This window comes from Macaca nemestrina, chromosome 11 (assembly GCF_043159975.1).
Source record: "Macaca nemestrina isolate mMacNem1 chromosome 11, mMacNem.hap1, whole genome shotgun sequence".
Classification (NCBI taxonomy): Eukaryota; Metazoa; Chordata; class Mammalia; order Primates; family Cercopithecidae; genus Macaca; species Macaca nemestrina.
Window position 1 is genome coordinate 77,369,511 of NC_092135.1, and position 25,487 is coordinate 77,394,997.

The 25,487-nt window shown below is 37.2% G+C and overlaps 1 protein-coding gene across 11 annotated transcripts in view; it reads right to left on the bottom strand.

The window, feature by feature from the left end:
* LOC105499530 (zinc finger protein 385B) overlaps positions 1-25,487 on the bottom strand; it is a 415,582-nt gene that overhangs the window by 1,597 nt on the left and 388,498 nt on the right. For all 11 annotated transcript variants that reach the window (XM_071073000.1, XM_011772116.3, XM_011772120.3 and 8 more), the window contains 3 exons: positions 2,967-3,212; positions 1,989-2,167; positions 1,309-1,410 (listed from right to left, as the gene is read on the bottom strand). In XM_071073000.1, coding sequence (XP_070929101.1) covers positions 1,309-1,410; positions 1,989-2,167; positions 2,967-3,212 — 527 coding nt within the window. The remainder of the gene's footprint in view (positions 1-1,308; positions 1,411-1,988; positions 2,168-2,966; positions 3,213-25,487) is intronic.

Below are 25,487 nucleotides of genomic sequence, written 5' to 3' on the forward strand. Positions count from 1 at the left end.
TCTTAAATTTTGAAAATCTTCACCCTCAGAAGTCGAGAAATGATTACGTTCACAATGCTGGTTTCAGTGGCTCATGGCACAGCTTTCTTTTATTTGGTGGTCTTTGCTCCGGTGTGCTAGGGCACAGGGAAAGGCCTCTGAATAAATTCTAAAGCTATTTTATGCTGCTGCTCACCAGGAAAAATACATGCCCAGAAGTTTCCTGCTTAGGTGATGAAGTTCAATTCAAAATTCAGGCTTGTCTTAAACCACGATGAGGCCTGGAGAGTTCTGTTTTGTTTTTTAAGAATATGTGTGATCCTTCCCTTCTCTGGGATAAGCTGCATTGAAGTTAGGTAATGAGTTCAGTACTTTAGGGACCCTGAAGAGTCAAGGAAACAGTCAGTTCACACCTCTGTCACTGGCTACTTAATGAGTAGGCCTTGAAAAATCACAGCTAAATCAAATTTCTGTTGTTGAGAATGATTGCAAGTGGGCTAGAAACTCTCTATTCAACGGAATGCCAGGATGGAATCCTCCTGTGAAGAAATCAATCCTTAATTTCTCTCTCTTGCAATCAGGAGGAGCCTTGCAAGCTGGATTTGCTTAATGCAGGTAACACCTGCTTGCAGCGTCAGACAGAGGCTTTGGAGAAGCTGGAAGGTAATCTCAGAATTGCCTCCAGCTGGACAAGTTTAGCTTCATCCTCAGACTGAACACTGCACTGGGCCCAGTCCCAGGGAGATTGTGAAATCTATCCATCTTGGTATTTATATGACACTTATTGCTGGAGTCCCTAGGTGTTTTTGCAAAGACACTGAAAATAGCACATATTGAGAGCATAACAGGCTAATTACCAACATGCCTGCTAGAATGGAGAGAGCACACCATACGGACACTGCTTTACCTTCTCATGCCATATTAAAAAACAAAAACCAAAAAACAGAAAGCATGAGGATATTAAATTAAATGGATGGAGTTTTGTTTTATGAAAGAAATCCCTCTTTCCAAGTTCAACATCCCAGGATTCCTGAGGCATCATTTGTCCTTGTTCTTGAGACTTGACTTTATATGCTAAAGAGGATAGTCTTTTGAAAATAACTTGGTAAAGAGTAACATATTAGCTGTTAAAGAGGTTCAGTTTCTGTTTTCTAAGTAAGTTGTCCTATAGCAGAACTAAGCAGTTCAATCTAAAACTTCTGTCTGTGAGGGCTATTTAAATTCGAAACCTTTCATGACCATTAGACTCTACGCCCTCCGTGCCCACAGTGGCTGCCCAACCCAGCAAGGCTGCCCCACAAAACAGGTGAGCAGGTGAGGTAAACTTACTGCTAGAATACTTGGGCTCCGCTGGAGTTTGTTGTAAGGGCTGTATTTTGGCTTCAGTGGTTTCCCTGCAACTCGATCTTTATGCCTTCGGCTAGAAATGTGCTGAAAAAAGTTTGATGCATTAGCTGAATTGAAATGTGAGTCTTATTCCATGTAAAATTTATTTCTAGGTAGCTGTTTTCTCCATTGCCAACTCTAGGTCCATAGTTCCACGATGGTGTGGGTAAAATCATTATGATTTCTAAATTAAAACTTACTCCTCCCTCAATTGTAATGCTTCTCTGTCTGTCTCCTGTTCTCTATAGCCCTTATCAGATTTTGCCTGGTATTAACACTGTTACTGATGAGTTTCTCTCTCTCTAATCAGATTTTGAGCCTTTGGAAGACAGGCTTATCATCTCACCTTACCAGAAGCTCCTGCTCAACTGTAGGCTCCAGTGACTACTGTTCCTGTCTCTCCAACATCTAGCCTGGAACCTGACATATAGTAACAGTAGATGCTCAAATATTTCATACTGACTTTTTCTTCCACGTAGCACCTGTATGTTGCATATTGTTTGCATCCTACAAAAGTTAGTCAACTTAACCGTGAGCACGGTAAAAACCATTCTATAGATGAAAAGATACACAGTCAAGTGGTGGCCTCAAACAACAATGTTTACTAATTCAGGATACGTTACCTGTTTGAGTTGAATTTCTGAGTTAACATGAACATCACAGATTTCACAATGAAATGTCTTGTTCTGTAGTCCTGACCCCTTACTGCCATTCTGCATCTTTAATCTTGATCCAGGTCTAGGATAGGATTTAATTGGACCAGCCCCATTACGAGCTTCAACCATGGTCTTGTGTTTAGATCCTAAGAAAGAAAGGACACATATTAAATAGCTATCCAAGAATTATACAAAGCTCTTTGTTTTCTTATCCTTGAGAATTTTACCTGCAGGCTAAAATTCCCAATGCTTTTTTTAAATGATCACTTTAATGCTGATTTTTAGTTTAACACATTATTGTAAAAAATGGAAAAATGTAAGAGTATATAATACAGAAAATATAGAGAAACATAAGAAAATAAAGATTACTCATGTTTTCACTACTCAGAGGTAACCACTATTATCATTTTAGGGTATTTCTTGTCAGATTCTTTTTTTAATGTACTAAAAATTTTTTTCAAAATGGGGATCATACTAATTAAATATCCTAAAAATTTCACATAACAAATCATGTACATATTTTCTGATCATTATGTTTTAATGGCTGATTAACATATATCATATTGGGTTACTATAATTTATTCAGTATTTCCCTACTGGTGGGCTTTAGGTTGTTTCCATTTTTTTTCTCTTTTAAGTGTATTGCAGTGAACACTGTGCATAAATATTTATCTTCATCTCTGTCACTTCATCAAAATGAGTTTTAGACAGTATTAGATGTTTTTAGGAAAATAAAGAATAGGACAAGTTTGATCTCCAAGCTGCTTTTGTCTTGCTAGTTGCAAAGTCATATGATCATACTCTTCTAAAATCACTCTTTTGAATCAAAAAAGTAGAGAAGCATTGAACAACCCTAAGGTCTGAACAACAAAAGATATGGTATTCTGATGGGAAAAGTTGGGTTTCATTATAAACATTATTTAAATGCAAAAGATAGCTGCTAACCTGTGTTGTGTGCCTCCAGCTGTGACAGGGAGTTCACAGCCACTTTGCATAGTGAACAATAAAGTAATTTTTTGGCTTTTTCTTCTTCTGATTCAACAACAGTACCGGCAGCTCCATTTGTGCTCTTGGAGGGAGAAGTGGCGGCTCCAGGTGGCAGGGGTGTTGTGCCAGATTTGAGGAGAAATGAGCCACTTTCAGAGCTTGACGGCTGACTGGAACTGCTGGCTTTTAACTTCCCTTTATCTTCTAAGAGAAACACAGACAGATCTTATTGAAGCCTCATATATCATATAAACAAAGATAAATCACCATAAAGGAATTAAAAATAGAAATTTGATTCTTATGTGAAGTTTTTATTGCAGCATAGATTTCAGTTTATAAAGGTTAAATCAACCTCTATGTTTAAATCAAACAGAACACTATGCCATCAGTTTGATATTAGGTCATCCCAAGATAAGGATGACTTATGAAAAATGACTTTGTTCTCCCACTTGGAGAAGGTAAGTTTCTATCTGACATCCTTCAGTTGTAAATTATGCTACAAGGAACTCTTTATTATTAAACAAAACCACCTACCCTCTGATACAATTACATGATATGAAGGTAACATGAAATAAGCCATTAGGCCATGTTAGTTTCATTTGACTACTTACATTTAATTATGACAGAGATAAGTTAAACTTTAATTTGTATACCAAGCTAAAATTTTAGCTTTGGATTGTGGGATAGAAGAAACATGGTTAATTTTGGTTATGATTAGCTAAGTTTTTGCTGCTCTGTGGATGGCAATGCAATTTAGCCAAAATATAAGAGACCAAGATTCCATTCATTATGCTTATTAATTACTGCCAGTCTAAATCAAAAGTTTTAAATAATGACATTAACCATAAGCACAATATGAAGATTAGCCAAGTCATTTGAAGACACTTTGGCAGTTTGATCATGTAGCTACTAAATGCTTATAATCCTCAAGGCCCATGTGTAGGCTATGAGCGTCAGAGTGACTTTAACAGAATCTAACTCATTGAGGTTCATTTGCTATTCAAGACAGTCTCTGTTCAGTGACTCCTTTGGGAAAGAAACTGGGGCTTTGTAAGCAACAGCAAAATCCATCAAACATTTAATCCTAGTAGAGCTGGTACTTTTAGAAAATGTCTATAGATATGCTGATTAACTCTCATGAAGAGAGAAAGGGAATGAAATCTGAGAATATATTTGCTAATTGCCCTAGCTAATTTGGAATTGTATACCATTGGCCTAGAAGACTAAGAGGGAAGGAGAGACTAGGCAACAGCAATGTGGTGTGTGTTTCTGTGTGTATGTTACAAGGTTCTGTATATAGGTAAACCTAAGCTTTTAGGACACATTGCAAATGATGGGAGATCATATTTCTACTAAAATATTATATAAAGAAAAGCCTAATTGATTTAGGAATCAGTTGTTGATTTCCATCTTTTTTTTTCAGTTGGATCCATTCAGGTTGAGACTAGACACAGCCAGGGTGCTATGGAGGGATTTCAAATCTGGGTGTTACTTAGAATAAATGAATGCAGAGATCCTTTTAAACCCTTAGGTGGCACATTCCATATTCCCTTTCAGTGAGTGTACTAAAACTTCAGGACGACATGAAATATGATGGAAAAGGTCTTAGACTTTTATTAAACTGACCTCTACAGTGTGAGAGAAGGACATAAAATCATTCTTCCTAATTGGTAATAGTCAGCAAATTAGATTGGAGAATATTTTAGGCCTGGAACCCTCTCATCTATAAGGATCCCTCAGATTGAATCTGCAATCTTACAGAACTCATAAAGCAGCAAAATAATTCAGTAATCTTAATATTTGGAATTACTCAGTTTCTTGTGATGAAAATTAAAGTTATTACATACCAAAATCTTTCCTTGCTTCAAGCATTTCATATGAATTCGATCTAAAAGAATCTGACCTGTTTCAGTCATTGACTCACTCATTCCCTCATATTACTAATAATGTCCCTTATACTAATGTCCCTCATAAACCCTTACATTTATATAGAACTTTACAGTTTACAAAGTGCTATGACTTACATTGTCTTATTAGCTCTCACAGAAAACTTGTGAAATAGGTAAGGCTCAAAATGATTATTCCTATCTTAAAGATGAGGAAACCGAGCCTTTTCAAAATTAAATAATGTCCCACGGATTAGTAAGTGGTATAAATGAGCATGATGTTTTCTCTAACTGATCGGTCTGTGGTACACTAATATTTCAGCATCAAAGGAGGACTTAATATATCACTAGTGACATAAAAGTATACAACAGTCACCCTAGATGTGAAATAGCAGTTGCTTCGTTTTACAATTGTAGGTTAGTTTTTAAAGTATATTTATTTGGCATAAGTGAAAATATCTATCCTGTTCAACAATCATTTGATTTAGGTTATATTGAGAAGATGTATAAAATTATATATTTTCTCTGTTCCTATTTCTTTAAGAAAAATATTTCCTTTTCATATCTTGTTTTCAGAGAGGTAATTTGTGAATTAACAAGTACATATTAACAATATGTTAATTGCTGACAATGTGCTAGACACTAAAGAGAATAGTAAATAAAGTAAGTATGTACTATGAGAAAATTACAGCATAGCAAGAGAAAATGAGACAGTCATTCAAAGATCTCTAATTTACAACAGAAACTGGTAAGAGGCATGAGAGCATAGAGCAGAAAATGATTACTTCTGCTTGGGAAGAATGAGACATTTTTCATTAAGGAAGTGGCATTTTGAAGGTTTTGAAGGTCAGATTTAGATAAGCATAGAATAGGGTTGAAAATGAGTGGGAAGTGAATGGTTAGAAGCAGAAACATGAGGAAATACCTAGGTATTAGAAATCTTGGGGTTTTGTTGGTGAATACTTGGTAGTTGAGCATAGAGCTGGCAACAAGTATAATGGGAGATATTATTATAGAGGTCAATTGAGCCAGAAGGCAGAGAATATCTTAAAACTATTAAAATATATACTAAGGGCAGACACTTCCCTTTTAAAATTGAGATGTATGGTATGTTTAACACTTACATGATCTAAAATTCAGATAAATTATGTTTTAAATTTTTTTCTCAGATAGGCCAGAGTCTTAATCTTTGAGAATATTAAGGAAAAATATTGACTTTGGAAATGTGTATATGATTTTACTCTATTCAGGAAATTCTGTTATTGGATAGATACTATCTAGTCAATAAAACAGATCCTAAAATTTGAAAAGTCACTGATGTATTTATATATTTGAATAGTGGCATTCTTTCTCAATATGCAAACGTCTAAACTTCAAAGCCTAATTTTATTATTTCTCATCTTAATTGCTTGATATTTTAATGAAAATCCATTGTTTTATTCCTCATTCCTTCCTGGTATTTTAAAAACCTCTTTGTGTATTTGAAAGTTTAATTCATGTACTGTTTACTTCTGTTTCTTTTAATAAAGATGCATGTCTTCTGGAACTTCTGGTTAAGATGATTCCATTTTCAAGTATTCCCTCACCTAATGTTAATTAGCAGGTTTTCTGACTGTCCTAATTATTTCTTGATTACTCAAACACATTTATAAGGTTTTATCCTACAGGATTTTGAAGCAGAATTTGCTTAGCTACATCAGAATTGTTCGTTGTAACAAATATACATAATTTATGCATCCAAGTGAATTTATTTCTTCCAAGTAGTGTCCTTGGGAAGTTCCATACCGATTCATTTATTTTCCAAAGCTCCAAACACTTGAAAACTCTTTTCTTTGATACTCCTTTTATGTCCAGTTCATAAGCCATGTAAAGAAAATCAGTCTTCAAAATGTATCACCCTTATTTCTTACTCCAAAATCTTTACTCAAATTAATCCACCTTATTAATCAAACTTAGCACTACATTACTCAAACGCAGCCTCAGAAGACTAATATGCTAAGACAAAAAGAACATGCCAGAAGCTCTAAAAAGAAGTTTTAAGAAACCAATCCTGTTGGCATATGGAAGAGTCATGTCCATTCATAGGTCTTAATTTAAAAAACAATAAAAAATTAATATTCTACCTACAATGTAGGTCTTATATTTTGAATTAGAACTTTGAAAGCTGTAATCAAATTTTTATTATTTGACTTGTAAGATTTGCTTTTGAGTTTAATTTTACCAATGTAATAAGATTTTCTAATCAGGATGCAGTGGTTTAATAATAGATACATATTTTATGCAATAAATGTATGCTCTCTGCAGAAAATTTAAAAAATGAAGTCAGACAAACATTTTAAAAAATTAAAATTACTTATGATTCTATCATCTACAATAACAGTTGGTAAACTTTTTCTATACAGCTCCAGAAGACACGTTAAGCTTTGTGGCTATACTGTCTCTGTTGTAACTACTCAACTCTGCTTTGTAGCAGAAAAGCGGCCACTGGCATGGCTGTGATCCAGTAACATTTTACTTATGAAAATAGGTGGCAGGCAATATTTGACTCACAGGCAATAGTTTTGACCTAGCATTATGATATTTTGGTATATATTACTCTATACTATTTTTTACATAATAGCAAATATGAATATACAGAAACATACTGTTCTATAACTAATATTTTTCACTTAGGAATAAATCAAGAACATTTCCATGTCAATAAATGCAGAACTGGATTAAGATTTCTAACACCAAATTATATTTATTTATATGAATGTACTATATTCAACAGTTTTCTTTTGATATTTTGGTTATCTCCGGTTTGCATTTTTGTTAATGTTTAAAGGATACTGAACGAGACTTCTGTGGCCTCAATGAAGGACACAACTGAGAATTGAAAGCAACTGGTATTTAGTATTATAGCATGTTAGAGAAAGTCCCTCAGAAACCCCCAACACAGTCCTTTATAAGATTTAGTAGAACTGGTCCAGCTACCAGCACCCTATCACCCACCTGTCTAGGCCTTATAAAGTAGTCTGAAGATTGGAGGACTCACTGGAGTCATGAATTTCTGGTCTGGTTGGGAGCTTCTGAATCCCAAACTAATAAAGCTAGAAATGCAGGTAAGAAGGGGACACTGGGATTTCATTCCCTAGTTAGACTACTGCAGGTCTTGGCAATCTGTTCCTCACTTGTGGTTGAAGGGAGATGGGGTTGGAGCAAGAAAGGTAAGAAGGAGAAGAACCTATAATCTCAGTTTGGCATGTCAAGGTTGAATAAGATTTCTTTGGGCCAATAGGATGCTTTGAAAGGTAGCCTGGCTCAAATCATGTTGTTAGTGCCCAACATAGGAAGTCTGATCACTAGGACCTTGGCAGCAAGAGGCTGAAGGGTGGGCCTTTAGTGGCATAAGCTGAGGAAGGGTTGTAAGAGGTCAGGGAACCAACCTTATGAAGAATTCACACGTTGTCCCTGAGAGTCAGACAGCATCTGGACATCTGCCATTCAGAGGACAACCATAAATGTCATTAAGTACAAAAGCATTTGCCCTTTTTTCTCCTCTAATTCCTCCTCTTATCCCTAACGATGGAAGGAGCAAGAATCAGAAAGCTTGGAACACGGAAGAAAGAGCAGACCATGCCCCTTTTCGTGGTTCAACCTGAGCCAGAAAAAAGGGAGGGTTCAACTGGATAAGAGCCTAAAGTTTCAAATAGGACCAGACTTTCTGATATTTGACAATGTCTTTGAGGAATGAGAAAGGGAGATTCAATAGAATATACAGTCATGTGTCACATAATGACATTTCAGTCAATGATAGACTGCATACACAATGGTGGTCCCATAAGGTTATAATGGAGCTGAAAAATTCCTATTGCCTAGAGGTGTGGTAGCTGTCATGATGTTGTAGTGTAACACATTACTCATGTGCTTGTGGTGATTCTGGTGTGAACAAACCTACTGTGCTACCAGTTGTATAAAAGTATAGCACACACAGTTATGTAAGGGATATAATACTTGATAATGATAATAAATGACTGTGTTACTGGTTTATATATTTACTATACTATGCTTTTTATAATAATTATTTTAGAGTGTACTCCTTCCATTTATGAAAAAAATTAAAGTTATCTGTAAAATGGCCTCAGGCAGGTTCTTCAAGAGGTATTCTAGAAGAAGGCATTGTTATCATTTATGACAGTTCCATGCGTGTAGTTGCGCCTGGAGACCTTCCAGTGGGTTAAGATGTGTAAGTGGAAGACAGTGACATTAATGATCCTGACCCTGTGTAGGCCTAGGCTAATATGGGTGTTTGTGTCATAGTTTTTAATAAAAAAAGTTTTTTTAAAAGTTAAATAAATAAATTTAAAGATAGAAAAGAGCTTAGAGAATAAGAATATAAAGAATTTTTGTAGCACTCTGCAGTGTGTTTATGTTTTAAGCTAAGTGTTATTACAAAAAAGTCAAAAGTTTAAAAACGTTTAAAGTTTATAAAGTAAAAAGATTACATTAAGCTGAGGTTAATTTATTACTGAATAAAGAAATTTTCTAAAAATAAATTTAGCGTAGCCTAAGTATATAGTGCTTATAAAGTCTACAGTAACATTCTAGTATGGTAAGTGTATAGGAATGTCCTGGGCCTTCACATTCATTCACCACTCACTCACTGACTCACCCAAAGCAACTTCCACCTCTACAAGTTCCATTCATGGTAAATGCTCTATACAGGTATGCCATTCTTATCTTTTATACAATATTTTTATGGTACCTTTCCTATGTTTAGATACACAAATGCTTATCATTGTGTTGCAATTGCCTACAGTGTTTAGTACAGTAACCTGCTATATAGGTGTGTAGTGTAGGAGCTAAATAGTTCATATGGTTTAGCTGTGTCCCCACCTAGACTCATCTTGAATTGTAGTTCCCATAATCTCCATATGTCATGGGCGGGAGCCGGTGGGAGGTAATTAAATCATGGGTGCAGTTACCTCCATGCTGCTGGTTCTCATGATTGTGAGTGAGTTCGCATGAGATCTGATGGTTTCATTAGGGTTTTTTCCCCCTTTCACTTGGCACGTCTCCTTGCTGCCACCATGTGAAAAAGGGCATGTTTGTTTCCCCTTCCACCATGGTGGTAAGTTTCCTAAGGCCTCCCCAGCCATGCTGAGCTGTGAGTCAAATAAACCTCTTTCATTTATAAATTATCTAGTCTCGGCCAGGCGCAGTGGCTCACACTTGTAATCCCAATACTTTGGGAAGCCGAGGCAGGCAGATCACTTGAGGTCAGTATGAGACCAGCCTGGCCAACATGATGAAACCCCATCTCTACTAAAAATACAAAAAAAATTAGCCAGGCGTAGTGGCACGTGCCTGTAATCCCAGCTACTTGGGAGGCTGAGGCAGGAGAATCTCTTGAACCCAGGAGGCAGAGGTTGCAGTGAGCCGAAATAGTGCCATTGCACTCCAGCCTGGGCGATAGGGCGAGATTGCATCTCAGAAAAAAAAAAAAATTACCCAGTCTCGGGTATGTCTTTATTAACAATGTGAGAAGGAACTAATACTAGTGTAAACTATTTAGCTTAGGCCTGTAGTAGGTTGTACTGCCTAGATTTGTGTGAGTACTATACACTGAATGATGTTTGCACAATGACAAAATAGCCTAAAAATGCATGTCTTGGAATGTATCTGCATTGTCAAGCAACACTGCATTGTTAAGCAACCCTGTATAGGCTATCATGTTTGTACCTCATTGAATTCATACATTCAATAAACCAGTTACATAAACAGTATTATAAGCAGACATCTCTGAAAACTCATCTGATAACTTCCTCAGGACATGAACTTTGAAGAGAAATTGCTGGGACAAAGATTGTGTACATTTCTGAGCTTTTGATGCATATACCAAATTGCCCTCCAGAATGGTCATACAAATGAATACTCTTAGGAGTGTCATAAAAGATCGTGGCTTCCCTGTACCTTTATCAGCCTAATTATTCATTGCCCTTACCAATCCAACAGACATAATATGGTATCTCATTGTTAATTTGATTGGTATTTATTTTATCACTAAAACAGATGAATATTGTTTCATAAGATTAATGATGCTTTGTATCTCAATGTAATTTAAAAAATTTTTATTATTCTGAAAGGAAACAAAAATCTTACAGTTTTGTTTGTTTGTTTGTTTGTTTTGAGACGGAGTCTCTCTCTGTTGCCCAGGCTGGAGTGCAGTGGCCAGATCTCAGCTCACTGCAAGCTCCACCTCCCGGGTTTACCGCCATTCTCCTGCCTCAGCCTCCCGAGTAGCTGGGACTACAGGCACCCACCACCTCACCTGGCTAGTTTTTTGTATTTTTAAGTAGAGACGGGGTTTCACGGGGTTAGCCAGGATGGTCTCGATCTCCTGACCTCGTGATCCGCCCGTCTCGGCCTCCCAAAGTGCTGGGATTACAGGCTTGAGCCACCGCACCCAGCCTAAACCTTACAGTTTTAAGAGTTAAAACATTGTACACTAGAGTAAAAAACTTTACAGTAATAATAAACTTTCTTTTATACATCCTAATAATGTTAAGTTGATTGAAGCATTGTTCTTGAACACTGAAATCAGTATTGCAGTCATTATTTGAAAATTTGCTTTATGCAGAGCAAAAATACTAGCCTAATGGCCGTTCCAGGCAATTGTATCTTACAATAATGGTAAACGTAACAATAATAATCACAAATCAACCACTCGTAGTAACTGAGCACTCACTATAGACAAATCACTATTTTAAGAATTTATAGTCATTATCTAATTTATTTTTCAAACACTATAATGAGACAGAAATTGTTACTCTCTGTACTTTTAAACATTTTTCTTTTTCTTTTAATTGAGGTATAGCATATATTATAACATATATAAATTTAATACATTTTAATGTATGTATATAGATACAATAGCACATAGATACAATACACCTGATGATCAAGTGTTTTCACCACCCCAGAAGCTCCCTTGAACCTCTACTAGTTGAGATTTCCCCCAAAGATAACCCCTCTATTAACCTAGATCAGTTTTATCTATTTTTAAGCTTCATATAAGGAAATCACACAATATATTTATTTTGTATCTGGCTGCTTTCACTCAACATTATGTCTGTAAGATTCGTCTATATTATTATAGATAGAAGGATATTTTTTCAGTGCTGGGTAGTATTCCATTGTATGAGTATGCCACAATTTATTTACCTATTTTGCTATTGATGAAAATTTAAAATGTTTTCAGTTTTTGGCCATTTTGAATAATTCTACTATGTACATTCTTTTAAGTGTTTTTTGGTAGACATAAATACTCATTTTTGTTATGTATATATACACAGTAGAATTATTGGGCCACAAGATATTCATATCTAGCTTTAGGAGATTCTGAAAAGTTTTCCAAACTGATTGTACCAACATATATTTCTATCAGCAATGTATGAAAATTCCAATTGTTCTACATCTTGTCTAATTCATGGTATCAGTATTGTCGGTCCTTTTGATTTTAGCCATTCTAGTGGAGGCGTGGTGGTATCTTATTGTGGTTTTAATTTGTATTTTCCCAATGGCTAGTGATAATGAGCTCTTTTCGTTTTTTTATTGGCCAATTGTATATTTTGTGAGTGTTTGTTCGTATCTTTAGCCCACTTTTAAAACTGGGTTGTCAGCTTTTTCATTATTGATTTATAGGAATTATTTAAATATAGCCTGAAAAGGAGTCCTTTGTCAGATATACATATCACAAGTCATCTTTCAGGTTGTGGCATGCTTTTCACTCCCTAAATGTTGTCTTATGATAACCCCAATTGTTTAAAAAGAAAAATCCCCAAGGCTTAAATAGAACAAATAACTTGCCTGTAGTCATTCAATTAATAAATGGTAGAGCATGGATTCAAACAAAGGCTTCCTGAACCCTGAGCCAGTGCTCTTATTGCTCTTCTGTGTTAAGAATATTAGACTAAGAATGCTTAGTTTTAGAAATACCTTCTTGAATGTCTTGTTGACTAAAGGGGAATGGATGGTAATATCTTTGTATATCTAAGTTACATGATGCCATAGAAAGCATACCACATGATATGGTTTGGCTGTGTCACCACCCAAACTCATCTTGAATTCCCATGTATTGTGGGAGGGACCCAGAGGGAGGTAATTGAATCATGCGGGCAGGTCTTTCTCATGCTGTTCTCGTGATAGTGAGTAAGTCTCATGAGATCTGATGGTTATATAAGGGTGAGTTTCCCTGCACAAGCTCTCTCTTTGCCTGCTGACATCCATGTAAGACATGACTTGCTCCACCTTGCCTTCTGCCATGATTGTGAGGCCTACCCAGCCATGTGGAACTGTAAGTCCATTAAATCTCTTTCATTTGTAAATTGCCTTTTTCAGTGGCATGAAAACGGACTAATACAGAATATTACAGGCACATTTTGTAGAGAACCAGATAAATAAGTCTGCTTTGATGTGGTTCTTTAATGATTGTGTAGCAGGCCTAGAGTATGCCATCCCTGTAGCTGCCACAGGAGAAGCTCTGAAAACAGAGTAGAAGTTATTCTTTTGTAAGAGAAGTATACATCTATTAAAAAAAAACTCTATCTGTTGGGGTGTCTCCCTCACTCTACCAAGAAAAGAGGGAATGACTCTAGCCTCTAGACACTCTTAGTAAATGGAGAAGGCACTGATTTAAATTCACATAAAAAACCTTACCCTTGTTTACTGTGCTTTTCCTAGTCACTTCCTCATAACTGGCCTCCCCACACCCTTCTTTATTTGTTATAGCTTAAGATTATATTTAAGCCTGAATTCAAAGTCACCTCTTGGAGATTTACTCATTTCTCTGGGTATCTCCCATCAATACATGAGGTGTACATGTTAATAAACTTTGTTTTCATGTTAATGTGTCTTTTGTTACAGGAATCTGTCCCAACCAAGAACTCAGAAGGAGAGAAAATTATTTTTTCCTCCCCTATAGTTGGAACTTTGCATGTAACCTAAGAAAGCAAACGACAATAGTTTTCAAAAGTTCATTTTAAGAAAAATTTTGTGTAGGTGTTGTTTTATTTGAATTTTCAGGTCTTGTCTGATTTCCCAGAAGAATTAATGGATACTCAGAAGGAGGTCTCTGATTCCCTATATGAGATAAAAATTTCTTTGCATTTTTGTTTTTGATAATGTGTGTCTTGGTTTATTAAGTTGCTTGAGTTAAGGCCACTAAGAAGTTTAATTTTCTGCCTCTGAGAGGTGGCAAAGATTTAGAAATTACAATAAGTGGGGCAGATACAATATAGGCATCTACGCTTGGTGGAGTGGAAAAGTAGTATAACTATTGTTAAACAATATATCATTTCACCAAGAAAGTCTCCCTCTAGAAATTTGTCTTAAGGGAATAACCATCCATCCATTCAACAACTACTGATTGAGCACCTATTATGTGCTATGCACTATACCAGGCATGGAAGTTAGCAGTAAAAATACCAAATCTCTGACTCAGTGGAATTAATCATCTAGTGGGAGAGAGAGAAAATGTGTGTGTGTGTATTTATATATACAAATGTATTTTAAATAATTTAAATGTAAATTTTAATTTATATATAAGTATACTTATTAAATAAATGTGAATTATAATAATAAATGTATAAACTTTTTTATTATATGTAATAAATATGAAAGCACATATATTCAAAGCATATATAAAACTATATAAACATTATATATGTAAAAAATATATATAGTGGCCAGGCCAAAATATATATAGGCATGGTGGCTCACGCCTGTAATCCCAGCACTTTGGGAGGCTGAGGCGAGTGGGTCACCTGAGGTCAGGAGTTCAAGACCAGCCTGGCCAACATGGTGAAACCTCATCTCTACTAAAAATACAAAAATTAGCTGAGCATGGTGGCACATGCCTGTAATCCCAGCTACTGGGGGCTGAGGCAAGAGGATTGCTTGAACACGGCGGGCAGAGGTTGCAGTGAGCCAAGATCTTGCCACTGCACTCCAGCCTGGGCAACAGAGTGAGACTCTGTCTCTCAAAAAAAAAAAAAAATTATATATATATATATATATATATATATTATATTATATATATATATTATATTATATATATATATTATATTTTATATATATTATATTATATATATATTATATTATATATATATATAATGTCTCATAGTGATAAGTGCACTAAGAAGAAAAATAAAGTTGGTCATGGTAAAGAGTCAGCTCAGGCCTATCTGAAGAGGTGATATTGAAAGCTCCTTTGCAAAGATTAAGATAGTCATAGAAATCTAACATGGCTGACTCCATCTTGCGTCTATTCTCACAGGCTGGCTGTCCTCACTCAGTGCCGGGTGTAGGCCAAGCTAACCATGGAAGGAATTTAGCTTACAGTTTAACTTTGAAGCAAGGATGATAATAGTTCCTCCCTAAAACTGACCCTCCCTGCCTTGTTTTGTAAATCTACTGAAAGGTGATAAGATTAAGAGGCCTGAATTCTGCTAAAATACAGGTGTAGTTAAACGATTACCAGCCATTGTTTCTTAGCTTGCTTTTCTACAATCCCTTACTGCTCAGGAGTCCCGTGGCCAGAAGTTACAAGATTTGTGACTTTCCCAATCTTTCTTATAGATAACATCACTGTTGTAGAGCCTAAGATTGGTGTTTTGAGATGTTTTTCAGACTTTTCAACTGACTGACTCCACTTAGACCCATGACTCATGACTCAAGCAGACCTGTGGTCCCGACTCAGAGGCTGACTCAGCACATGAGGACAGTTTTCCACACCTCTATAATTTCATTCCCAAACAATCAGCATTCCCCATTCCCTAGCCCCCTGCCCATGAAACTATCTTGAAAAACTCTAACCTCCAAGCTTTCAGGGCAGCTGATTTGAGTAATTACTCCCATCCTCTCACTTGGCTAGCCCTGCAACTATTGAACTTTTCCTACCACAATACTGCTCTCAGTGGATTGGTTTTATCTGTACAGCAAGCAAGATGAACCTGTTAGGCAATTACAATATTTGACAGAGACGTGGATGAAATAATAGGAGTTCTGGGAGAAAGAGTGTCCCAGGAAGAATGCATAGTAAGTCTAAAAACCTTGAAGCAGGAACAAGCAAGGACAAGAAAGTCAGTGAGACTGGCGTCTGACTGCAGGATGTGAGGTGGAGGAGTTGGAGGGACCAGATCACATACAGCCTGGTAGAACATGAGAGAAATTTGGGTGTAACATAAATATGATTACTGAGTAGGGAAGCGAGATGATCTGATTCCTGTTTTCATAAGATCATTTTGCCTTCTTTGTGAAGAATAGACTGTGAAAGGATAAACATGAGGAGATCAGTCAAGAAACGACTGTAGTTGCCCATGAGACAGCGGATGGTTGCTTAGACAAAGGTGGTAGTGGTAGAGAATTGAGCAGTGGTTTCAGAATATATGTGCAGGTAGAACCAACTAGACTTATTCATCAGGTGTGGGACATTAAAGAAAGAGAGGAATCAAGTCTCATTATCATGGTGTTAGCATGAGCACTTGATAAATGGTGGCTGATGTCATTTACTAAGATTTGAGATAACAGTATTTAGGATGTTAACAAAACTTCCTGGCCTCTCAGCCAGGAAAACTTGGTTATTCCTAATTTCATTTTTGACTGATTGAGTCATCTTAAGCAAGTGATGTATGTGATTGGGACCTTAATGCTTACATGTGCAAAATACTACCCTTTTCTTATTGACATTAAGAACAAAGAACACTGTAAAAGTGAGGCAAGGGCTTCAGGTGGAAAATGCAATGGAAAGGTAATAGTTGTAAGAAGTAAGCTCAGATAATGAGGCCAGGGTCATGAATTCTATTCCACACTTCCCAAGACCTGTGAATTTCTAAATCCATGCCATTTATCACTGAGGACTCGTTAGGCTCATTGATACCTATTGACATCTTCTGAAATAAGCCTTCCAGAATAGCAAAGAAGCCCCAAAACTTGAAAAAAGTCCTCAGATCACCAGGGTCACAATTTCAATAGAATTGCACTTTCTGCTTTCTGAGGTCTCTGAAGAATACTGCTTGTCAACTAACACAGTGAATTTTTCCTTTTTATACTCAATATTGCACTAAACAGAGGCATGCAGTGAAAGGACTGCTGGTCATATTCTTTCCTGTATTCACAAGCACCTTGTCCAACATCTCATTATTATTCCAAAAAACAAAGCAATGCCCATATTACTGCTTAACACTCATTAAACCAAGTTAGCTCACTTTGATAAGGAATTCTGAAATCATTCTCTGCTTTATCTTTCCACTTTCTAAATAATAAGAAACTAATGGGCATCAGTCAGAGTACCTACTTTTTTACAATTGTGCAGTCTTGTGAGAAATGAAGCTGAAAAGCTCAGGGGGCTCTACAGCAGACAAAAGGGGGAGAAAAAACCACACTGCAAACCTGTATGTATGTAAATTGGTGTGCTGCAGAAGACTTAAGCCTTTGCCTTGTTCGTCCCCTCCTTATCTACACATTTGACAAAATACAACTGATAGAAGTCACCAACTGATGACAGATATTTTAAAAGTTTAAGGTAGAATTCCATTAGATAGTTAATGGATTTTTTTTTTAAAAAGCACACAGGCTGTAAGATGAACAAATGAATTCAATACCTTGGAGTTGTCTGCAAAATAAAGTGTTGTAAGAGATGTAAAGATGCTAGAGTATCATCACTATATTGTTGGATGCACAAAAAAGGAATATTCATTTGTAGTGTAATGGGACTACACCTATCTAAAGGAGCAGGAAGAAAAGGCCAATATTGCAGATAATGATCAGATACAACTCTCAGGTTGCCTTACTTATTTATTAGATATTTTCCTGAAAGGTTATGTGCATAAAGATCTTGGAAAATTTAGTAATAAGTTGAACGCACTATTTAAAAGATGTGTGTGTGTGTGTGTGTGTGTGAAAATAGAGCTTTCTTGCCAGTGCAATAATCACACACAATTATTTTAAAATTCTATATTCAGATGGATTAGATTTGCTTAAATTAGGAACATATATAATAAAAAGTTATCTATGCATCAGAAGAGGTCAATAAACACAATAGGGAGAAATGATTATATAAAGGGAATATACACATCAATCAGATGTGCATATTCCATGCAGATAAAACTTCTGCATGGAAGTTTTATCCTTGTTCTAAAGCTCCAGATCTCTCATGAGCAAATGTCTGGTCTCCTATTTCTTAGAGAAATGGGGAAGCTGGATGAGATCACCCCAATATTATAATTTCTTCCATCTGCACCCATTTTCTTCACATCTCTGAGGAAAAGGTGTATGCTTCCACTTGTCCACTGTATTTCTTTTTCTTTTTCTTTTTTTATTATGCTTTAAGTTCTGGGGTGCATGTCAGAACGTGCAGTTTTGTTACACAGGTAAACACATGCCATGGTGGTTTGCTGCACCCATCAACCCATCAACTACATTAGGTATTTCTCCTCCCCTAGGTAATTCCTCCCCTAGCCCCCCACTCCCTAACAGGCCCCAGCGTGTGATGTTCCCCTCCCTATGTCCATGTGTTCTCATTGTTCAACTCCCACTTATGAGTGAGAACATGCAATGTTTGGTTTTCTGTTCTTGTGATAGTTTGCTGAGAACGATGGTTTCCAGCTTTATCCGTGTCCCTACAAAGGACGTGAACTCATCTTTTTTTATGGCTGCATAGTATTCCATGGTGTATATGTGCCACATTTTGTTCATCCAGTCTAACATTGATGAACGTTTGGGTTGGTTCCAAGTCTTTGCTGTTGTGAATAGTGCCGCAATAAACACACATATGCATGTGTCTTTATAGTAGAATGATTTATAATCCTTTGGGTATATACCTAGTAATGGGATTGCTGGATCAAATGGTATTTCTAGTTCTAGATCCTTGAGGAATTGTCACACTGTCTTCCACAATGGTTGAACTGATTTTCACTCCCACTAACAGTGTAAAAGCGTCCCTATTTCTCTACATCCTCTCCAGCATGTGTTGTTTTCCTGACTTTTTAATGATTGCCATTCTAACTGGTGTGAGATGGTATCTCACTGTGGTTTTGATTAGCATTTCTCTAATGACCAGTGATGATGAGCATTTTCTCATATATTCATTGGCCACATAAATGTCTTCTTTTGAGAAGTGTGTGTTCTTATCCTTTGCCAACTTTTTGATGGGATTGTTTTTTTTCTTGTAAATTTGTTTAAGTTCTTTGTAGATTCTGGATATTAGCCCTTTGTCAGATGGCTAGATTGCAAAAATTTTCTCCCATTCTGTAGGTAGCCCGTTCACTCTGATGATAGTTTCTTTTGCTGTGCAGAAGCTCTTTAGTTTAATTAGTTCCCATTTGTCAATTCTGGCTTTTGTTGCCATTGCTTTTGGTGTTTTAGACATGAAGTCTTTGCCCATGCCTATCCTGAATGGTATTGCCGAGGTTTTCTTCTAGGATTTTTATGGTCCTAGGTGTTACATTTAAGTCTTTGATCCATCTTGAGTTGATTTTTGTACAAGGTGGAAGGGGTCCAGTTTCAGTTTTCTGCATATAGCTAGCCAGTTTTCCCAACACCATTTATTAAACAGTGAATCTTTTCCCCATTATTGTTTGCGTCAGGTTTGTCAAAGATCAGATAGTTGTAGATGTGTGGTGTTATTTCTGAGGCTTCTGTTCTGTTCCATTGGTCTATATATCTGTTTTGGTACCAGTACCATGCTGTTTTGGATACTGTAGCCTTGTAGTATAGTTTGAAGTCAGGTAGCGTGATGCCTCCAACTTTGTTCTTCTTGCCCAGGATTTTCTTGGCTATGAGGGCTCTTTTTTGGATTAAAGCTCTTTCCTATAGCTTCAACTACTTTCTTTACACTTGATTCTTTTTTTTTCTGTCTACAAATGCTGAAACTTCCATGTTCTAAAAGTCATTCCTTAACTCAGTTTACTCCCAGAGCTTCCCGCCTATCTTCTCTCTGGTGCTGAACTAGAAGTGGGAGTGTGAAATACGCCTTTCTGCTTCCTGTCTTCCTATCCATCCTTATCCTCCTGTCAAAGGCAATGGTGTCTCTTTTGTCTTCTCTTACACTGGACATGAATTTCTTCTGGAAACTTTTCCCCTTTAATGTCCACAATATTTTTCACCCTGGATGTTCATGACACTTTCCCTGACTGGGTGTCCTTTAGCTTCTACAACAGCTTGTTCTAGACCCCCTTTACCATCTCCTATTCTTCTGCCTGCCCCTAAATGTTGGCATTCCTCAAGATTATACTCTAGTCTTTTTCTTGGGCATTACATGATCTAATTCAATTCAATGACTTCCTCTACCACATTGACATAGATTCCTAAATCCAGAGGTAAATTCTCTACTTTTCTTTCAAGATGAAGACCCTTTTCCACCATATTCTATAGGATGTCTGCTTTTAGATATTTCCTGGGCATTTCAAATTCAACATGCCTGTTACTGAATGAATAAGCTGCTCCACACAGGGGCCTTTCCAAGTAGTCCCCACATCAACTAATGGTATTGCCAGTTATATATTAGAACTGTCAGCAATGACTCTTAAATTATTATCTCTCTTACATTCTGCATTTAACTAATTATCCTCATCTATCAGCCTTATTCACCGTTTAAACTAGCAGACATTTATTTAGCATTTACTATGTGCCACTGTCTCATTTTAGGCTGTAATCTATTCTCTCTGGATTACCATGAAATTTCTTTACTCATCTTGACCATTCTAGTCTCTGAGCCCATGTCCTCCCTTCTTCCCTACTCCATACTTTTATAATCCTCTTCACATAATTATATTATGATCTTCCATTAATTATAATTATTTATTTGCACTTCAAAATTATTACCAGGATAGAGAGATTCTTGAGTCCTGGAACCATGTCTTGATTTATCTTTATGCCTAATGTACAGAAAGCCATAGGTGAGCAATAAGTTTGCGGAAATAAGAAATGTCCAATTCAAGGCAGTGCTCTCCAGCCTCACAGTAAAAACATAAGAAAATTTCACTGCTAATAGCTGAATCATAACTAGTAAAACAAATATACATAGAATAGACACATAAATGCATTTTAGCTGTTGACTATGTAAATTACTCATATCATTGTTGTCAAGTCTATATATTTGCAATATATATTTAATGTCACTTGAGGTTAAAACAACTCTCTTGAGTGGATCTCCTTGAGATGTACTAGACAGGGTCATAACAACAAACACATTCCCTTGTGACAGGTCTAATATTTTGATATTTGATAATATGAACAAATCTGTGATTATCTCCTTTGTTATAAATCCTATACAAACATACATATAGATAAACAAGGTACCTCTAATAACGACATAGCTAAGGCATATACCTCTGCCAGACAATCTGAAGCACATGTGAAAAAAAAAATCACCAAAATATAGCCATTCCTCTTTGCAGCTAAACTCATGTTCTGTTCTTTGGCAAGATTTCTCATGAAACTATAGGTATTCTGTTTGGAAATTCATCAGAGGTTTCTAGCCCAACAACCCATCTCTGCAATGGTCTATATAGTCAATATTAAATTATATTATACAATATTCACTTGTGGTATCAACGATTACATGGTTGATATACTTGTGTAACAATACTCTTTAAGAAATCCCACCAGGTGTGGTGGCTCATACCTGTAATCCCAGCACTATGGGAGGCTGAGGTGGGCAGATCATTTGAGGTCAGGAATTCAAGACTAGCTTGGCTAACATGATGAAACCCTGTTTCTACTAAAAATACAAAAATTAGCCAGGCATGGTGGCACACATCTGTAATCCCAGCTACTTGGGAGGCTGAGGCAGGAGAATTGCCTGAACCCAGGAGGCAGAGGTTGCAGTGAGCTGAGATCGTGCCACTGTACTCCAGCCTGGCAACAGAGCAAGACTGTTAAAAAAAAAAAAAAAAAGAAAGAAAGAAAAGAAAAGAAAAGAAAAAAAGAAGAGAGAGGGAGAGAGAGAGAGAAAGAAAGAAAGAAGGAAAGAAAGAAAGAAAGAAAGAAAGAAAGAAAGAAAGAAAGAAAGAAAGAAAGAAAGAAGAAAGAAAGAAAGAAAGAAATTCCCCATAGAATGTCCCATGGCATTATTTAATTTCCCCTACTCTTTAGGTAATAGATATGCATTACTGAAGGTGTCATTATAAAGACTTTGTGTCTTACTGAAGGTGTCATAATAAATACTTTGTGTGTTGGTGATGGTACCACTCACAATTAACCCATATCCTCAAGGTGCATAATTTTACATCTGGTGGCCCAAGACTGATTCTGAAGTACACTGGGAATCCTTCAGTCATCCATTTAGGCTTCCTCCAACTAGATGCCTCATTTAAACTTGGTTTAATTCCAAATGTCCCCAAGGGTTACCTAGTATAGTTTAGTACAGGCTGGTTCAGCTCATAACACCTACTAGTTAGCTGACTTGCTTTATTAGTCATAGGATTTCCTGTTGGAAATATCTGATCTCGATTCCTCACTCGAGGGTGAACTACTGGACCACCTTTGGAAACAGAAAACATTTTCTATATGGTGTCTACCATTTTGCAGAAGTGGAAAACAAAACAGAATACTTAAGTCATAAGCCCAGAAATACTGAGTAGCCAAGGAGAGACATGGAACTTAAAGCTAGTTTTTGAAATTCTCTGAGCACTATAACATTACACATTGGGTCAATCTAAGGCAGTCGGGCCCTTCTCATCCAGTGCTACATTATCATGCCTGGAGCTAAATTCCAGAAACCCTGTCTCTTCAAGCATGGCTGATGACTGTGAAGCTTGCGAAATCCTAATTAGCTATGTTTATGTCTGATTTTCATATCTTGACTTTTAGACTAATCCTGAAAGCAGGGGAAATTATCTATAAATTAAAGTGACTCTTCACTGAATCAGAATCTGCATGTCCTTATCTTTAGGAAAAAAAAAAAAAACAAAATAAAAAGCTTATTCATTTTAAGTAACTCAGGACCCATAAAAGTTAGGCGGTGAACTTCAAAAGTCCAAAACCAGCCCTGCGTTATACTCACATCTTCCGGTAATTCTCTGCCAGGCTACGATCATGACTTACGATGTCGCTGCTCTTTCCATTTGAAAGCCTCTATCAGTCAGGTTCTGGCCATCGGTTCATGGCCTGCAGAGATTCGGTGGTTCAATGAAAAGTCAGCCATTGCCCTCCTTGTCTAAGTATCATGTGACAACTGTCCCATTGTCTCGTGTGCCACTTTGGAAGCACAAGCTGCCAGCCACACCCAGATAAAACAATGGCATCTCCAACTATCTCCATGTTGAAAGATGGCAGCCTACCTTCTGTATCAGTGAACTGGCACCGATGTTAGTGAACTTGTCAGCTTTTCTGAGTGAGCATAAAAGAGGGCTTGTTCGCTAGAGTTTGAATCTAATAAACAGTTTTCTCTTATTTTGTGTAGTTTTTCCAGCCATTTGACTTGCAGAATAATCATATTTCAACTTCTCCAGGTTGAAAAACTGCCCCTTTTCCAATTTGTCACCAAGAGATGTGAAACAGTTATTTCTGAGGCAGCTTTATTATGGAAAATAGAATAAGTAACTCATGTCACTCAAATCAAATTCCTCAGGGAGTAGGTCCAGTAGAGATACAAAAGCCGGGAGTAAGATTAGAAACTAATTTTCTAGGTGAAATGAGAAAAGGCTCTTTTTCTTTGAAATGAATGGCTCTTTACAGAGGAAACAGATTCACAAAGTATAAGTAAAACATTTGAATTCAGGTCCCCTCACCCTCCTTCCTCTCTAGATGCAGAAAACAGCAAAGGGTTTTAGCTTTGATACTTCAGACAGGATGAGGTGGACACTGGCAATGGAAAGGTCAGCCTGAGAGCTACTGAGGAAACTGAGTCTTTCTTCATCTAGTCAGGGAAGCTTCCAGGAGACAAGCTTTTTGCCTCAGGCTGCTTCAGGGACGCAGGTACCAGGCTCTTACTCTTTATGCACCTAACTACGTACTTACTGCCTGCTCAAAGGAGACTATGTGGACATTCAGGGGCTGGACTGCCCAGGCATAATACAGATACCAATCCTTTAAAAATACATTTCTAAAAGCCAATTATAAAAAAATTCTAATGCATTTAAATTCAATCTGCAGCTTTATTACAGTGTTGTGCTGGCTTTATATTTAAGACCTAGAGGTTAGAGGAGAAAGTCTGTTGGCCACAGGAAGTCTCCTTTAAAAAGTGCTGTCAGGTTGCTCTGCCTCTGGAGTAGCCATTCTTTTTGCTTCTTTCTTAACAAACTTGCTTTCACTTTTTTCTGTGGCAGGGTTGTCCAATCTTTGGGCTTCCCTAGGCTACAATGGAAGAAGGAGAATTGTCTTGGGCCACACATAAGTTATACTAACACTAACGATAGCTGATAAACTAAAAAAATTGAATCTCAAAAAAATCTCATAATGTTTTAATAAAGTTTACAAATTTGTGTTGGGTTGCATTCAAAGACCTGAGCTGCATGTGGCCTGTGGGCTGTGGGTTGGACAAGCTTGTTCTATGGACCTGCCCCGAATTCTTTCTTGTGTGAGGTCTAAGAACCCTCTCTTGGGGTCTAGATCAGGACCTCTTTTTGGTAACATCTTCCTGGCAAACTATGAAGGGACTACGCTAAAGAGATTCCTGACCCAAAGGAAAATCATCAGCACAGCACCAATTGGCCGACTTTGAGTAAGTGGTGGGGTACATTTTACCCAGGTAAACGATGGGATTGGGTTAGAGGTCCAATTTAGGAGAGTTAGAGTCCCTCCTAATACAGAGAAGGTTAAAGGCCCTTCTTAGTAAAAGGCAAGGACACTTGAGTGAACTTGGGTTTGAGGCCCAACTTAGGAAGGTTAAAGTCCTTCCTCAAATGTTAAGGGGTTAAAGACCCACCTCAGTAGTCTCTCTTTGGTTAAAAATGGACTTGGCACTACGAGCTGTTAACCGCTATTCTCTTTAGATTAATCTGCCTCGTGCTCTTTGCTGTCAGCTGTGGGTGACTGGATTAGGCATGTACCAAATCATAAGACATGGGGAGCTTTTTTCTCCCCAGTGGGGGAAACTTGAGAGCTGATGGGACTGCTGGAAGAGATCCCTTTGCAACTGACAAGTGGCCGCCTGAACTTTTGACTCAGTGGCGCTGGGATCTGTGGGTCTTTCCCTGGCCTCCCTGAATTCCTTGCCTTCCCTACCCCACTGCAGGCCATGCTTTTCTCTCTCACTTTCTCTCCTTTCCCTCTTCTGTCTTTTCTGTTACTTGGGGACACTGTCTGCTCTTCCATCCTGTCCAGAGACCACATGTTGAAACTTCTGGTCTGAGGTCATTCCATCCCACTTTGAATGGATTAAGGATGGCAGGCATCAACCAGGGGCAAGTGTTAACCTTGCCAGTGTGATATTGGGTGCTAAGTGGAGTGGCTAATGTCTACGTTTTGTCATGCATATTTTGCTCTGGCTGGAATGGAAAATGTTAATCCACTTCCTCCATGCAGCCTGCTGGCTCGCGTCTTGCAAAATTGAGAGACTTTTTTGCCTATGGTCCCATGAAACTGAAAAAAGATAATTTTCCTTTGTGAT